Here is a 19,156-nt window from a genome sequence, read left to right on the forward strand (position 1 = left end):
AATTCAAAAGACACCAGAATATGCAAAAACAAATAATTACATTATTTTTAATTAATTTTACTGTCCACCTACAAATACGAAATTACAGGCAACTCAGGCAACGCTGACTATGACAGGAAGCACGTCACACCCTGACTTGTTTGCCTGCCTATCGCAATTCAAATTTTAACAGTGAAAGAAAAAGATTACCCTTCAGCAGTGCATTCCTTGGCAGCGCTTTTAATTTCTGTCTTTTGGACGAAAACACTTATTAGTCTTAGTCATATTTTAGTCCTTTCAAAATATTTTCGTTTCTGTCTAGTTATAGTCCAAAGTCACTCAAAATGTTTTTGTCTGTAAAATTCCAAAGCATTAGTTCCAAAAATGAATAAAGGTTTCCAACAAACCTACTGGCAAGAAAAGCCAAGTGGCTCTGCTTTAGACTGGCAAGTGTTTTAAGAAGACACTCGCCATTCTGGAGCTAATGCTAACGCGAATGCTACACTAACGCTAATGCTACATTTAGCATCTAATGATTACTCAGCACAGACTTTCAAAAGCTAAAGCAACATTGCATATTTTTCTTGTCAGGATAAGAAAGCAAATCATACCGTGTTTCTAAACAAGCAAGATGGAGCGCAGCCTAGCTTGAGACCCATCCTCCAGTGAGAAGAGAGGCACATCTCATATGTGTGACATGACCCAAACACTGCCACGATGCAAGCTGACGTAGTCCACGTACAATATGAAAATGTCACATATTGTGAAAATATCACAGGAACGATGTTGCATTTTCATCTCGTCAGACGAAAACTGGCATTCATCTCGTTATGTTCTAGTCTCCCAAGCCACGTTTTTAGCACGTCATCATTACGTCATTGTAATGAAAAAAATTGTTTGTCGATGAAACATTTCCGTTATTGTCGTCGTTGACAAAATTAACACTGCCTAACAGTATTTGTGGAAGTAGATTAAACTGACTGGAGCTATTTTCTGTTGCGTTAAAACAGCAGCATTATCTCACAACTTCTCAAGTGAGGAAATGCAATTACATTTTTAATGTTAGCTTAACTGCCTCAATTAGCCTGGTCAGTAAGCACTCTCCAAGCTGCAATATCTGCTACAATGTTTTCCACATGAACGCATTAGGCATTTTAAATTGCAACTTACAATTGACTGTCTAGTTAAACACACTTTCAATTTACCAAATGCAGGAATATTAGGTTAAAGATGTGAAAGTTCAGGAGAGCATTTAGTTAGACACCTCTAAAATCAACAGCAGCTTAACATCGAGAAAAGTTCAGAAAAGATGACGTTCGTATTTTTGTGCCACAATTTGCACTGCAAGTCGTTTGAAAGACGGGGAAAATGGTCTGGGCAGGTCAGAAAATATACAGTCCAAGTGAGAACAGCTATATAAAGGTTTTAGTGACATACAATATGACCTGCAGTGCTCATAATACCCATCCAGCCATTTTCTACACCGCTTATCCTATTCTCGGGTGAGCTGGAGATATCCCAACTGACTTTGGGCAGAAGGCAGACTGGCTGGACTGGATCGCTAGACAGTCACAATTGCGTCCACAGAACATGTCAAATATTTCATAGCACCAAAGGGGGAATAATCACTTTACCAAGTTGGTAGATAAAACAACAAGTGACCAAATATACATGAAGCCTACAGTCCAAGGGCTATTCTTGGGACTGACAACATTGTGGGCGTGGGAGGGAGACAGACCTATATGGGGGGAAAAGCTCTAAGCTTTCTTGAGCCTTGTTGTGTCTTTTCCAGCCAAATACTGCCAACATATACTTCAAAATGTGGAAAAAATTGAATGATCATTATAGAAATAGAATACTGAAAGATAACATGGCAATGGTGTATCGCACGTAGCACGTCACTTTTGCTCATTAATATTCATGACGTTAGCAATTGTTGCTAGGCGGGTCAAGTTCGCATTTGTCCCAATGCTAAACACATGTGAATAGTGTACGAACGAGATGTTTACTGAGCTAAGTCTACCAGTTCTCTCTGAATATGATGTCCCTGGTGCCAAATTCACTGGTAAAGATGTGGAAGAACATACAAATGTTCAGTTACAGAGATGGCTTGAGTGTCGAGGGCTGACAAAGAGGGGAAAAAGAGCCAACCTGATCCAGAGGTAGCTTTTTTATCGACACCTTTTTCTTGTGCGCATTGCTTTACGCCACTGGCAATCTCCTGTTCCAACAATCTATCCTTGACCACCATATGCCCTGTCTTTCTTATTTATTATATCCTCTGGTTGTCTTACGTCTGACTGTTCCTGGGGGTAATTTACATTGCTATTTTTGTGTAGCGATCGCAAATGCTACTCGGTGACAGCCAACGAACACCTTTCATTTTTTCATTAATAACAAATCTTAATTCTATAATTTATTTACACTTCCCCTTTACTAAAGCTGTTTCAACAAAAAAGGTAACAACAGTGGCAGTCAGATACCATTTTAAAAATGTTCTAGTCATTCATTGTCAGACAGAAGCAACACGGCAAAATGCCACGCTAAAAGATAAGTAAAAATATTAAAATGGGTTACCTCTTTATCCTCTGTAGGACCATTGCTCCCGACAAAATGTTTACTGCATATGAAGGTGAATGGCTTTACCTTGCCGGCGTTTGACATGCTCTTTTGGACGTCCGCACAAGTTGATCCATTGTTCACATTTTTTCCCCTTTTTTTTGTACTTCGGGAAACGTTTTAAGAAAACATCCTTCATATGTCGTAATGTGTAGAGTAGTTTCTACAAGTTCCATAGCAGCAGTGTTTACTCGACATGTTCTTTTTTTTTTTTTTTTTTTTTTTACAGGCAGAAAACAAGCAGTAATAAGATGAGTTGCATGCGAGGGCGTGTCTAGGTTGACCCACTTCCGGGGTACGACGGCGACGTCACGGTCTAAAAATAGCATTCTGCGGCGCGCTATTGAAGCCAAAAATAAATATTTTGTAGAGATGTTGGTAACACTTTATTAATTTGACAGTGGCGTTATAAGACTGTCATAATTACTGTATGACATGACACTGTCATGAGCATTAATGAATGCTTATGACAGATGTCATTCAGTGTCATCCGGCAAATGATGTCACTTTTGAACGGATGTAAAAGATGTGGACTTGACATGAATTCAGTTCGTGACAAAATTTGCCAGCTGACACTTAATGATATCTGTCATAACATAAGCATTCATTAATGCTCATGACACTGCCATCTCATATCATGACGTTCTTATGAATGTCTTATGATGCCACTGTCAAAAAAGTGCTACCGGTATTTGTCATTGAATCCAAGTCCTGTTCCCCTTACATTAAAAGGAAAAATGTTAGAGGTTACATAATTTGCGATTGCCAGTTTGCTTAATTTAATACTAGATTACGTTGAAAGAAAAAAAAAAGGTAAGTGACAATGCCTATGGGCTGTATCAAGAGCCATATACCCCTTAAAAAATACATATCAAATGAGTCAATCAAACACATATTAAGAGCCATTTTAACTTGATTTTTGCTTCCGTCCAACTGTGTCGTCTTTTGTCTCCATCTTCTCATACTATCCATTCTTTGAATCTGCTGCCAGAAAAATTAAGAATTATATACTAAATGACAGCAGAACATATTCAATGAAATATTTCAGGATTTTATATTTTTTACTTTGGCAGTTTTCAGATTAATTTCACTTATTACAGCACATTTCATTTCTAGACTGCTAATGTTTCTCTCCAGGACGTAATATCCATCGCACATCATTTGCAAATAGAAGTGGAAAACAATCAATTTTTTAAATATGTGACATTTAAGAAATTTTATGTTGCAACATCATTTGAGAAGTGTAATCAATAATAAAACGTTCACCAATATTTACAAGTATAAATGCATAAATGCATAAATTGCTTAAGTGGTGCATCAATACTAAGTAATGATCTCTGCTCCACATTCACATTTGTGTCCAAGTTCACGCATTAAGAAAATTCTATGTTTTTTATTTCTTTTTTTATTTTAAACTTGATTCTATGGTGTAGTAAGAATACATAAATCGATTCAAGTAAACGTAAAAAGTAAAAATAATACTAGAAGCACAGTTTCCTCAAAAAGGTACCAAGTACATTTACTTCCCACCTCTTGCCACTAATATGTCTAACAGCGCACCAACAGTCCATCAAAACAAGCAACTCCTCTACTTCTGATTGGTCTTGGCATTGTCATCTTGTAATTCATTGAGTTGTAATTCATTTTTCTGAAAGTGAATTATTTGATGCTGATGGAAAAACATTCTGGGGTACCGTTGCCCAAGCCAGGCGACATCTACGGTTCAATGTATGGCTGTACTGGAAGTTGTTGGTATTAAACTACCACTTAAAGTCATTTTTGGGTCTTTGCAAGACCTTTTCAGAGCTGATGTGGGATCCCCCTACCCCCCGATTTCTTCTCCCTCCAGAGACAGTGGTTTACACAGTTGAGTGTGAATGTGAATGCATGTGTGTAATTTCCAACCATTAAACTTCCAACCACATTGAAAGTTGGGGGGATACACATTCCCCATAAATCCTTCTCATGAATCACCTTAGCTCATCCATCGACCATGTTTGTCTGCAAAACTAATTACAGTAGACTAGCAAGTTTTGTTACAGCATTTTTCTCCTTTTCACTGTTTTTGGAAGTCCTTACTGTAAGCCGGGGCAATATGACAAAAATTGTTATCACAGTGAATCAGTCGATATCTTTTAGGACCGCAGCTATCGAATATTTTAGTAGTCGATTAATCGATGGATTAGTTAGTTCGAATAATCAAGTAATCGGATAAAGAACATGAAAAATTAAAATACCTGAGCTGAGGCGCAAACGGATTTTTTTTTTTTTAAATGAGGATCTATGTACAACAAAAGAACAACTGGCTGACTTGCATAGAAAAAGTCCGCTAGCTTAAATGCTATAAAATGCTAAAGTTTTTTTTTTTACAATGCTCTTAACAAATTTTTCAGACACATATTCCCACAAAATACAGCTAGATATAGCTATAAACCAAACTATGAATGCATTAAAAAACATTAGCTCAAACAAAAACTTACTTTACGTTGGTCTTAACAGGGAGCGGTTGGATGCAGCCATGTAAAAAGAGGCAGACCATAGGGCAGTGTGTCCACCCTAAATCAATAAAACTAAATGCAAACATTTTCAAAATAAACCATTACAACGGCACTTTAATTAAACGAGTACTCAAAGCAACAAAATTTAATTCAAATATTTTTTCTAATTGAATATTTGAGTTAATCGGTTAATCGTTGCAGCACTAATATCTATTATTATCACAATAATCTTTTTCTTGCAAATTTGAAGTCAGATTTTTTCCCACTGAATGGAAGTTACCAAAACCAGATGGCACTTTAACCAGAAAAAAATGAAAAGTGTTTTTTTACAGTTTCTTTTTTTTCATCATACCTTTCGCAATGGCCTTTTTATTTCATAATGTCGTTTTTCAGCACAATGAGATTTTACAAGATAAAAAGCTTGTATAATATCTTTTTCCACAATGGCCTTTTTATTTCATGATGATTTGTCTTCTGTCAATCGAGCGGAGTCAGCTAAGTAATATGCTGGATTGTGGAGTCTGGTTGTTAGAATTTGGTAGCGTTGATGAAGTGTTAGGTAAACTTCCAGAAAGCAAAAACACATTGCTGTTGAAATCCTCGCTCAGGCTGAGGAAAATGTCATTTATTACTATCCAACCTGTTCGCAACTTCTCTGAGTAACTCTGAAAGTGACGCTACCAAATGCTAGCGCAGCTAGCCAGAATCCATGATCCAGCCAATCCCATAACTGACTCTGCCTTATGTATTTGATTGAAAGCACATGCTTCATTGTGCTGGAAAAGGACATTATGAAATCAAAAGGCTATTGTGGAAAAAGACATTATGAAATAAAAAATACTTTGTGAAAAACGAATTTCAACTTTTCAAATGTCATTGTGCTGAAGAATGGCATTATGAAATAAAAAGGCTATTGTGGACAAAGGTATTTTGAAATTAAAAAAAAAAATACTTTGTGAAAAACATCTTCTAAGATTGTTTTCATAATACTACCTTATTTTACAATTTTAGGGCTGTATTACACAATTTGTCTGTTATTTATCAAAATGGTATTTATTTCAAAATGTTGTTTTTAATTTATTTAATTTGGATCCTTTTGGGTTTCCATAGGTGACAAACTACTACACAGCATTTCACAAATATGAGGAATATTGCACAAAATTATAAGTTAATAAAATACAGAACATTGCACATGAGTTAACGGTTACGATTTTTTAAAAACTTTAATGTATGTACTTCTAAGAGTAGTGTTAACAAGCCATACTTGTTACTTTTACTTGAGTAGATGCGTGATGAAGAAATGGCTACTCTTACTCCTCTACTTTGGGCTACACTCTTTTATTCTACATATGTAGATTTTACTTATGTTTCGCCAAAGATGTGGCTCCACCTGTTTCACCAATGAGACATTGCAACAATAATCACATAACTCCAATATTAGAGGTCGACCGATATAGCAGCTGGCCAATGTATGGACTCTCTTACAACATTGGCCATCGGCCGATTAACAAGGGGAAAAAAAAAAAGCCAATAGAAAGGAAAATAAGTGATATTACAGTGTAATAATAAAAGTTTATATAGATGATGTTTTGCAGAGAAAAAATATGTCATGTTTAACATTTTGACTTGAGACAAAATAAAAAGTATTTAAAAAAAAGAAAAACACAGCTCAGGACCTTAAGGGTAAAATAGCATTTGGAAAATGGCAACTGTTTTTATATGTTGAATCAAAAATAATGGACACCCTTGGCCTCGTATACAAAGGATGTTTTGCTTACACAGCATTCAAGAGAGGAGCTCCATAATGCTATGTCTTTTGTGTTTACCAAAATAAGCTGATATTTTAACAAATTTGAATTTGTTTTTCCATAATGTGTTAATTTGTTTATTATTAAGAGATTCCAGATTTTGCACATAATTCTAAGATTTTTTCTATCCAACTAGATTGTTTTCAAAATAAATCAGACCATAGACTTCATAATGATATTGACGGGACGCGGGGCCTGCATTGTTGCCATGGATGTCAAAGCTGACCGAGTGGGGTCACAGACAAAGAGCTTTTTTTCTTTATAGATATGGACGTAAAACAGTCTCGATTCTTGGTTAAAAGCAAAAAAAAAAAAACAACAAAAAAACGTGCAGTTAGCATTTATTTTATGTAAAAATGTCGAAGTACGATGCTAGTCTGTCAGTCAATGTGGTGGCCGCCATATGTAAACAGACCCTTTCCGGTGAAATTTTCTGTGAATAAATGCTTAAATTCTTTTTAGATATGGATGTAAAAGAGTCTTGATTCTTGGTTAAAAGCAACAAAACAGTACAGGTAGCATTTATTTTACGTAAATATTGCGAAGTATAATGCCAATACTGTAGCGGCTAATTTCTCCCATTGATTTTTTTCACACCGTTTCAAAATGCATGCATGGTATTAAAAATATAATAATTACCTTGAATCCTTGAACAAATCACTCCTGAGAAAATCCTTCCTGTTTGTATGGTGTACAGCTTTTGTACTTTTTTAACATAAATCTGGAGTTGGAGAATAACTGCGACCGACTTCAACCGACTGAAGCTAACAGTTGGATGGCCCCCTACTTGAAGGCGTGGCACACGGAAGTTTGAATCTGACCTGTCAATATCATTATGAAGTCTATGATCAGACATAAGCCCTGAGGACCTGCTAAATTAGTTTTGGAGTACTTACTTAACGTTAGTCTTACATGAGTACATTTTTTGGCTACTCTACCCACCTCTGCTCCTCTTACCATGCAAACTGGATTATCAGGTAACGCAAACTGCAGCTGGTTAGTCTTTCAGTCAGTTCAGCATGGACTTGTCTTTCATGTTTCATATTGCCTATGTCACCCAGGGAGCTTTAGCCCAGTCAACGAATTTGTTTAAATCCAAGTCTGGTTTGCCTGGGCAGAACAAATGTTTTACTTGGAATTTAATGGTGCCAAAGAAGTATAAAATGACCTCAAATGAAAGGACTTTTTCTTGCCATGTGTTGCAATTCATTTTCATTTAGTCTTTATTTATTTATTTTTCTTTTAATTTTTTTTTTTTGAGGGGGTGCATATTTTGTTTCTTACACGGTGTGATTAAGCCCTAAATTTTTCTACACAGTTATTGCCTAGCTCTCCCGTTAGTGTAAATGTGCCAAGTCGTAAACGCAACTATAAAAACGTGCCCTCGATGGTGCTATTCACTTACAAGTCATCAGTGTTGATTAATGATATCCAAAAGGATTGGAAAATTTTTGTGTTGTGCTAACAAGCTTATAAAGCACATGTACACACACAGGCCCTTAAGGAGCTTTGTCTGCAATGTGCTTTTCGGTCACTACTGGAAAGCCACAAGTCACCGAGTGAGAGAGGCATGGGGCGGGTGGATGATAGAATGGAAGGAGACCTTGTTAACATGCTCTTTGTGTCTACTCCCATCACAATGAGGGGGTATAGCTCAGAATAGTACTGCAGTAAAACAAGGACAACAGGGGGAAATGGAGGAAAGAAAACATTTTTCAAATCAGTCTGGATCAGTGTCTTCTGTACGGAGCTGTCATGTAATGTGCCTGTTGGAAAATAGTAGTAATGCAATTGGAACATCGTAGAGGTATTTATAGGGTGGGGTGACAAGCAAAAAAGGTTTTGTAAGAGGTTAGCGAAGGTGTGGTGTTGTTCACTGGAGGGGAAAAGCAAATGAGATCTTGGACTGGAAGCGGAGACAGGGAGGGGTCCAGAATTGGTTGAGGCAGATGTAGTGCGCTCTGGCAGGAAGCCAAGCCGCTAAGCCCTGGCAGCTCGTTAGCCTCTATGTTACTGACCTGATAGACCGCAAGTCCTCTTCCCCTCCCCCGCCCTCCGTCCCTGCTTCCTCCCCGATTCACACAAACCACCAATCAACTGTGGTCCTGCTTAGCAGCCGCTAGAGACAGCAGAGATTATAGCAAGCTGATCAAGAGGTTGGAACCTCAGGGTCTTGAAACCATCAAACTGTTTGAGGTTTCTGGCAGAATTACATTTGGTGAGCATAAAAAAAAAGAAAAAAGACATGTACCAAGTTATTATGACAGGGGTTGGCCACATGTCATTATTTGGGCAAGTGTTGGCGGCTGGAATCCGACTGCCCTCTGCCAAAGTGTCCTTGGGCAAGATAATAAACCCTAAATACCTCCAGGTCAGCATAGTGAATGAGAAACTGTTCTCAGTTGTCTGAATAGTTGAATAAAGAACAATCAATAAATCTTTTCAACTTGCATCATTGTTCATTAAGGACCGATCAACACCGTCTGAAGTCTTACAAATGCAATTCCTAAAGCTAATTAACTTCATATATTCCCCGGATACCGATAAACTGAAATGATGGGGGAAAACTGCTGTCTCATTAATAATAAGTCATTTTGTGTCTTATTAGTTGGATTTCAGGGCTTTCATTGTCTTTCTAAACTAGCTGTTTTCCCCTTGGATAAGCCTGAGGCATAAGAGCAATACAGGATATCAAGAACACATCCCAATGGATGACCGCAATGATAGTTTTCACATTTTTGTCTTGTTTTTCTCTTTCTGCAGCTACTTCAAATGGCACGATGGAGGGCATTGACAACCAGGAGGGGGGCGTATGTAAGACCAAGTCCATGAAGATGATCATGAAAGTGGGACAAAGTGAGTATTAGTGCATTGAAAGACATCTCATGTACAAATCCGATTTTTTCGTGTTTTCCGACTCGAGTGACGCATTAACTTGACGTCTGAACGGGACAAATCGCATAGAAGCGGACCATTTCAAATCTGATCTAGGTCACTAGTATGTGGTTAAAATCCGATCTGGGCCACATTTTTCCAGAATGTGGCTGTGGTCTGAACTTTCAAGTCTTCCAAATCGGAATTTACGCAGCAATTACCTCAGCAAAGAGCGAGAGAGGCAGAGGAGCGGGGCAATGGAAATGCATTAGCGTTAGTGCCGAGCTTGAACTCAGGTTATAGGCAGGAGCTAGATGGGCGTGACCACAGTCATAAAAAATAAATAAATAAAAGGAAAAAAAGGGTTAAGCCTGAGAATGCTCGGTTTTCTATCTGTGTGCCAAATGAGCAATAATTCAGTATTGCTTACATGGCCGAGTCGGGCAAACTGAACGTATGTGTGTGCGTCATGCGTGCACGCACAGTGCATGCATTGTATCAATCCAAATAAACTTTGAATATAACCAAACAGGGATTATTTACCGCAATTTCCCGAATATAAGGCGCACCCTTGTATAAAGCGCACCCCAAATTTACTTGTAAAATCTAGGGGAAATTACTGTACCCGTTTATAACGCGCACCCTAATTTTAGCACCAATAAATAGAATAATACAAGAAAACAAAGCTCGTGTACAGATACAGAAATGTCATTTTACTGACTTGTGAAACACGACACAAGCATAGCATATTGGTAGTTTAAAACATTACCATAAACTGACAATATTTACGGTAATAATATGATTTGACAACTTATCCAACTTATTAGAATCTAGGAGAAAACAAAACAGATGTGACTTTTCTTTTAAAGGCTGCTGTATAACTTGCTTGTTTCTTCCATGGATTGATACGGTAAAATGAAAGTGAGAACGTAAGTCGGAAATCTGAGAGCGCTCATCGCTGTCGACACGACAGTAACAATAGGAACTATTGTTATTTGGATTTGAGTTTCCCGAGGGACAGATATAGTTGACGGACACGCACAGGAAGTCTGTGTTGTTACATTTGTTATGGTCCGAGTTGCGGAGCTGCAATAAACGTTGACTCAAATGAGTTCAAGAAACTAAACTCTGTGCTTTATGAAGAGTGAAAAAAGCAGAATTTAACACAGACAAAATCATTCGGCCGATCAGAGTGAAGTGTTACCGAAACAAAATGGTGACGTCACGTACCGTAATGGTCGGCAACTGCATACGTTTCTTCAACACATCGTGGCCGTGTCAATAAAAAAAAAAATAATCGGTTTATATATATATCTAATATATATATATTTCTGTCTCCATCCATGTACCCGTTTATAATGTGCACCATGATTTTACAAGTTGATTTGGGGGGGGGGGGGGGTGCGTTATATTCGGGAAATTACGGTATGTCTGTTATCTGTGTCCTCCTTTTGGAAATCAAAAATATCATCACCATAGAATGACATTTATTCTGAGGCTTCTGCGCATGCGGGGCAGTTTGCTCAACGTGAGTCAGACTTCCAATTAGAGTTCATGCGTAATGCTTGAATGGGGTCAATGGAAAAAGGCAGTCTGAACAGGCATGCCAAAAAAACAGATATGAAGAATATACGGAAGTGTAAATGTAATTAATTCTCAGAGGAGTTTTACAACATCACTTTTTACTTTTACTTAAGTATATTCGTGAAGAAGAAACGCTACTCTAGTAATATTATTTTCAAGTAACGCTCTTACTTGAGTAAAATGTTTGGCTACTCTACCCACCAATTATGCTGTAAAGGGCAGTTTTACACACACGACCTTGAGAAAATCCACCTGAGCTCAGTTTTTGTCTGTACAAATACACAACCACCATTGTTTATAAATACGTCTGGCAGCAAAATGGTAAATGCAGCATGGGAGTTTTCTGTTTGGACGGACGGAAAGTTATAATTAGTTCATTGTAATGACATTTATGTCTGCATTAAAGTAAAACTGTGTAAGCGCAACCCAAATGAAATTATTAGTAGCGAGAATGAATAACAACAACAACAACAACAAAAATATCTTAAATATATGCTAAGTCCTATGAGGTCAAATGCTGAAGACCAGGGGTGGACTGGAACCGAAAAATGGCCCTGGACCATAATGGGTCATGCAAAGCGGCCAGGCTCTTTTACGCTCTTCAGGCTGCCTCAAAGTTCCCCATTTTGGCTGTAAAAACACCAAATTAGGTTAAGATTTGTGCTGTTGCCTACTTGCAATCATGCTTTGGCCAATTTGCATGTGTGCTTTTTTCTTTTGCAAAGTGTTTGCAATTAGCGTTTGTGGTGAGGCAATTTTCATTCGTGCTTTTTTCATTTTGCTAAGTTTTTGGACTTTGCGTTTCGCCTGACACTACTAGAACGCCGTACAAAGATGAAACACAGCACTGTGTAACTTTAACTTCCTCGAGAAATGAAACAATAATACACGTTGATACGTTGGCATAAGGGCAATTTATGTAAAGCCGTGTCTTTAAAATCTCCAGCTTTTTGCTATCTGTGGTCTTCCAGCAGTTACACCGTGGTGATGATGCTTCAGGTCCTTGTTCATGGCCAATGTGCTGCTGTTGTACACCAACTCGGCTCTAGACAGTCTGCTGACAACACCCTCTTTAAAATACATCCATTCTTTCTGGCTGTTTCATTGTTTTCCCCACCCAAAACGCGAGTATCCCGAGCATCCAACATTTCAGCTGTGCACACGTGCCAGCTGACTGTATGCACGTGTGATTGTATTTACATCATCAACATTTGATGGAATCTTTAGCTAGTTGATGAATTTACGTCATCGATGACGTGGACTAGTCGGGACGGCTCTGTAGCAACCAAATGTTGCAGGATTCAGGGAGGGAGCCGCCATTAACATGTGCTTAATTGACATGCCATGTGTGTTTTCCTTTTAAACATTTGCGTAGCAAGCCCCGCAATCGAATCGTTCCACTTTGGAGTCCACGTTCGAAAGTTTGCGTCTTTGCTTTCCGTTTTCACCGTCGCCATGCAAAAACGAGGCCAATCCGCAACACAAATCTTAGCGGATTGGTGTCGAAGCTTCTCCATGTAAACGGCCTCTAATAAAGAGCAGACTTTCACAACACAGAGCTCATTCAATGTGAAAAATTGTGGAACACTCAACCAGTGTAATACCTCGATAAGGTCACAAGACAGTGGAGCAGAACGCGCCATTGTCTCTGTGTAAAAGGGATGTAATAAAGAGAAAGACGTATGCGCATTCACATACTGTAATTTTGTGAGCTGACTTGCAGTGAAAACATCTGCACATTGGAACTCACTTAATCCTCATATAGACGCACTACGTCCCACAAGCGCTACACATGGCACGATTATAAAAGGTACAGTGGTACCTCTACTTATGAAATCTCTGGAAGTAGTTTCTTAACTTGAAAATTCTGTAAGTACAGACGCATTTTCAATGTAAATGCCCTAATATGTTCCAAGCCCCCCAAAACTCAGGCATAAATCTTTTATAAAGCATAAAAATGCAACAAAACATATAACAAATACATGTTACAATTCAGATTATTGCACAATAAACATAAAATCTGAGTTGTGCATAATGTAAAAAAAACTGTCGGAACACAATGAAGAGGATGCTGGGATACACACATACACATACAGTAGAGGTCCCTCTTAGCCATTTGGATGCCAGGAATGGCAGAATAGCTATAAGGATGTTACGTTCAGTATTCTCTGGGAGCTTCGAGTAGCAGCCATACTGTATTTTTGCCTTTTGTATCCTGAAATATCTTTCTTAACGAGACAATATTTTCCCGTTGAGGCATGTCTTAACCTGAAAATTCTGTATGTAGCGACGTTCTTAAGTAGAGGTACAGTGGTAATCCTATTATTAGTAATTACAGTCATTAATCATGTCAGTTTTTTTTTTTAGGTCAATTGTATAAAGCTTTAAGGGACCCACGGATAGAAGGACATGTAGTTCTTAGAAAAATAAATCTTAGTACAAGTTATAATAATTTGATGTTAAAACCTCTCTTAATGTTTTCGTTTCAATAAAATTTGTATAATAATTTTAACTAGTAGGTCGCCATTGTTGTTGATGTTGCAGGGCGGTGACGTCACCTGGCCACACTGACGGAATTCCACGTGTCACTCTTAAAAAAAAACAAAAAACAAACAAACAAAAAAAAAGTGTCACTTTTTATTTAGTCTAATTATGTATAGTAGTGATTTAAATATGCCACAAGGTGTCAATGCCGAGTTTTAAATGAATTAGGGATCAAGCCAATGAGTACGTTTTGTCCCTTGACTGATGCCGTAGTTTTCCTTTATTCCATAGTGGGCTGTAAGGCGTTCAAATTCGTAGCTCGGACCGCACCATCACAAAAAGAAAAGTGCTTCAATCTGTATTGATGAGGCCCTATTCTCACACAGTTAAACAACAATCCAAAGAGAACTGGCATTCACAAATTCACAATCAAAAAAATATGCAAAATACACATAAAACTTACTCTGACTTTGGTCAAATTATTTAAACATTTTAGCAACTCGTTTAGCTCAATAAATACAGTGGATGCCAATATTTTGTCACAATATACAAACTATGATGCGGGGAGCCATTATCAGGAGTCTTATTTGTTGTGAAGACAACACTCAAATGAACGTATATCACAATGGACCCACACTAAACAGGAAACTACGGCATCAGTCGAGGGACAAAACACACTCATTGGCTTGATCTCTTATTAATTTTAAACTCGCCATTGACACCTTGTGATGTATTTAAGTCACTACCTTACACAGTTAAAGAGTGACACTGTGAAGTACGGCAGTGTGGCCATGTGACGTCAACAACAATGGCGAGCTACTAGTTTATTTTCTTATTTAAAATTTTACAAATTTTATTAAAACGAAAACTTTGAGAGGTTTTAATATCAAATTTATTATAACTCGTACTAAGATTATCTTTTAAGATGTCTTTCTGTCCGTGGTACCCTTTAAAGGTTTTAAATTAAACTGATCCTCAAGTGCTACAACACTTTTAAGTTATGCAAGTGAGAGTCTTTGCTTCATATACAGAAATACAACATACAAAACACATTTTTAATGAATTTAAACATATATAAGACATGCATTTTTAAGAGTAGTATTGGTTAGTCTAAAATGATATTCAACCGTTTTCGGATCATAGTTTGTGTAGTATAAAGATTTCAACTGTTTAATACTGTGTGTTGCAATTGTAACATTTTACTTTGGGCATCATTATATGCAGTCTCTTGCTAACCACATAATTCCCTATGACCAATGAATAGCGGATTATTATGTTTAAGCAAACATCATAGGTAAAAAGAATTTCTTAATAACATACCAATTATTGCTCAGCTTAAAACAGTGGCGAGGAGGAACAGCTAGTAAATATTTGGGGGGGAATGAAACAATTCAAAGATGACTTTTTACTTTATCTTGCTGCTCACTTTTGTGTGTATACAGTAGACTGTATATACTAGTATATATTTATTTATTTATTTACTGTAATATATGTGTATATTTTAAATGATGTTGAATGTGTGTGGTTTCTGCTGCAACCAATTGCCCTTCAAGGGACACAAATAAATTGATGATGATGATGAAGGATTCTACCGTCGCAGCTGACTTTTGATCTCATCTTTCAGACTGGGGGCTGTTCTGACTTTTTTTTAGTTGCCCCAGAGCCAGGATACCATCCTAACAAGATTATTTTTTCTCATTGGATTTTCTTTTATTATTATTTGCAAATACTCGTGTGACTAACCCAAAAACAAATGCCCTCAAACTCAAAATCTGTATTTCTTGATTGTGGTTTTTTCAGATCCCGCTGACCCTATTTCATCCAAAGACAACCCTACCAGGGTTCCCTACTATCCTAAGCACCCAGACAGTAAGGACAACCACAAAACTAATGAAGTGCTAGAGAAGCCAGGTGAGCTCATCTACATGCATTTTAAATCCTGTGAAAGTGGTAACTGAGTGGCAAATTTATTGAAACAATTTGGCGCTACAAAGGAAGTGCTGTAAAGAAAGGACACCAATTTATCAGTCTATAATTAAATGTTAGCCATTAAAGTGATAGACATATCTGGCCTCTTTGCTCTCAAGGACTTTAAAGTCATCACTATGCTGGTCACTCCGTATAATCCATCATTGAAGTGACATTTTCAACAAAATGAATTGATCGAGTGCTATCTTTTGCAGGACTGTTCAGTTCCTATAATATATATATTTTTTCATTTTAACCAATCGAAGCTAACATTTAAACGCATACGTAACATAGTTCATTTGGATGTCATTTAAAACATATAAGAATCGTTTCTGCTCGAATATCCATGAAATTACTCCCCCTTCACATGTCAGCTACTAGCATGAGCATGGAGCATAGAGTATGAGGCAGCATAATCTCCTTGCAAAACAGCGAAGGGCTCTCTGCTTTAGGCTACCTGAGATCATACATCAATTTGTACCTCACTACCACCACAGATAAATGACTTTCAAGCGTTGAGAGATTGCCAGAAATGCAATCTTTCGACACCACTGATCTACTGTAACTCACAGTTTCCTCATCGAAATATTGTATTCAAATATTGAAGCGCAAAACATTCCTATCTTCTTCCCCGTACACATACATTTAGTACGAATTCACGTGCTTTTAGTTCTAGTATATGCATTTTCAGTACGAGTACACGTGTATGTAGTAATCATACACGCAAGTACACGTGTCTGTCATACAAGTAAATGTGCTTGTAGTACAAGTACGCATACTTGTAATACAGGTACGTGTAGTTATAGCATAAGTACATGCAAGTACATGTACTGGTTAGCACATGTGCACACATTTGTAGTTCAAGTGCACGTACTTGTAGTACAAGTGCTTGGTTACTTGTATCACTAGTAACCAGTGTTTTTTTGCAGCCCTTTTAATTTGTGTTTCAGTCTTAGAGTTTTGGATGAAAATACCAATTAGTCTTAGTCATATTGTAGTTATTTCAAAATTTGAATCTCACACAAATTTCATATAGTTCTAGTTGACAGTTACTCAAAATGTTTTTGTGGGTAAAATTCAAAAGTTATAGTCCAAAAGTAAATGAAGGTTTCCAACAATTTCGAATGAACATAGACAGATGAGCACACATTGAAGCGTCCACAAGGAAAACACCAGCTTGGTGATAATAATACACACTCAGCAGGAAAAGCAGTACATCATTTTTAAATAAAACCCACCTGGAAGCTACGAACTGTATGTAAAAACAAATGTTGTCCAAGGGTTAAACACTGGGAAGTATGTTTTTTGTTGTTGCTATTCTTAGAGTCTTGCCAAGCAATTAGTATTTCCCAGTAATTGCTCATTTACCATTGGGCTATTAGCTAAATGCCATTTTGCCAACTGGCTCTTCTCTAGATTTACTGACCAGAAAAGCCAAGTGGCTCTGCTTTAGACTGGCCAGTGATTTAAGAGGACGCTCGCCATTCTGAAGCTAATGCTAACACGAATGGTATGCTAATGCTAGGAGTTATATTTAGCGTATGATGATCATTCAGCACAGACTTTTGAAAGCTAAAGCAGCATTGCATTTTCTCTCTTGCCAAGATAAAAAAAAAAAATCTTACTGTGTTTCCAAACAGGCAAGATGGAGCGCAGCTTAGCTTGAGACACATCCTAAAGTCCGGTGAGGAGAGTGAGGGAGATGTGCAGCACATTTCTTAAGAGTCAGACGACACAAACACTGCTACAATGCAAGCAGACGTACTCCACGTAAAATATGAAAATTTCATGCATTGTGAATATATGACAGAAGCCATGTCTCGTTGTCATCTCATCAAACGAAAATGGGCATTTGTTTTGTTGTTGTGTCATCAAACGAAAAAGGCCATTTGTATCGTTATGTTCTAGTCTCCCAAGCCACATTTTTAGCTCGTCATCCTGATGGCATCGTTATGAAAAAATTGTTCGTCGACAAATTATTGTTGTTATCGTCATTGTTGACGAAAACAACATTGCAAGTAGCCATAGTTGAATAAACTAAAATACTCACTCTTGTAGTATAAGTGAACGTCCTCTTAGTACAAGCTCATAGGCTTTTAGCATAGGCTAAGTTTGACTTTTGTGGCGGGGGAGGGGGGGGGCATAAAATGATGACCCCAAAACGCAGTGTCAGCAGTAAAGTTAACTTACACGATAAATGCTCAGATAGTGGGGATCAACTGAAACTCCGCTCACCATTTGTCGGTCCTCTCCAGCGTTTCATGGTCCACATTTTCAATCCTTGGTTCTTGCTCAGTTGTTGTTGTCGCTTTTGAAATCTTAAGCGTTATCCATCTTGCGTCTTCTGTTCTCAGGTGGTTTTGGCTAAGCAAAGCAAATAGCCGTCTAAGGTGCTAGTCACATGATCTGTTCGAAAAATAATTTCGACCCATTCTAAAAATATATTTTTTCCATTTCATTCATTTGCGTTGTTTTTTTTTGCTTTACAAATTTTATAGACAACATTTTACCGGCAAAGTCTTAATTTTAAATTCATATATCGGAAAGTCAATTACATGCAATGATATTTTGGCCACCGGCGGGGGGGGGTGGGGGCGTTTAATCTCCCCGTATGACTTATAGTATATGCATATCCTTGTCTTATTTCTGCATCCTTGGTTTACAAAGCCTAAAAAGCTCTGGCAACCTGGAGGAAGACCAACAACTTATCTCGTAATTTGCGAATTGGTGGAGACTGGGACATTCCCTGTAAACATACAGTCAAAAGCAATAACAACTTTAATGGGCTGACAATCGACTTATAAAATGGCAAAATCTCGACTCAACCATTGAGAAACATGTAAGAAGTATTTCTCCAAAAACATGTTTCTTTAATGTCTATTAATTTAAATTTCATCCATTTAATGAATAATGGAAGTGCAAGTCTTACATATTGCTCCTTTAAGTTATGTACTATTGAGCTTTGCTTTGTATGCGCTGGAATGGCTACCAATTGAATATGACCTTTCTTTTTCTTGGGGTTCTCTCACAATCTCTCTTGCTTAATTTAAAGGAAAGATATGTTGGCTCCTGTCCCTGTACAGACGTAATCCATTCAGACAAACAATTCAGACGTGACCAAGCAGTAGTATTTACAGGTCAATCCAATTTGATGCACAAAATACAAGCTGTCTATAACGTTCTTAACTCATTCAACGCCAGTAGCCATTTCCTCAGGCTTCAACCTGTAGAGTGCCAGCCATTTTAGAGGAATTCGACTGATCTCTGAAGGCCCACGGAATATTGTGTTCTATTAACAGTGATCGCCTAGACTAAACAGCGGACTCCATAATTTCGCCAAGA

The 19,156-nt window shown here is 37.6% G+C and overlaps 1 protein-coding gene across 2 annotated transcripts in view; it reads left to right on the plus strand.

Moving 5' to 3' along the window:
- Positions 1–19,156, plus strand: part of efnb2a (ephrin-B2a) — a 73,297-nt gene that overhangs the window by 45,179 nt on the left and 8,962 nt on the right. For both annotated transcript variants that reach the window (XM_057851957.1, XM_057851959.1), the window contains 2 exons: positions 9,668–9,760; positions 15,647–15,757. In XM_057851957.1, the coding sequence (XP_057707940.1) occupies positions 9,668–9,760; positions 15,647–15,757 (204 nt within the window). The remainder of the gene's footprint in view (positions 1–9,667; positions 9,761–15,646; positions 15,758–19,156) is intronic.

This window comes from Corythoichthys intestinalis, chromosome 12, assembly GCF_030265065.1.
Source record: "Corythoichthys intestinalis isolate RoL2023-P3 chromosome 12, ASM3026506v1, whole genome shotgun sequence".
Classification (NCBI taxonomy): domain Eukaryota; kingdom Metazoa; phylum Chordata; class Actinopteri; order Syngnathiformes; family Syngnathidae; genus Corythoichthys; species Corythoichthys intestinalis.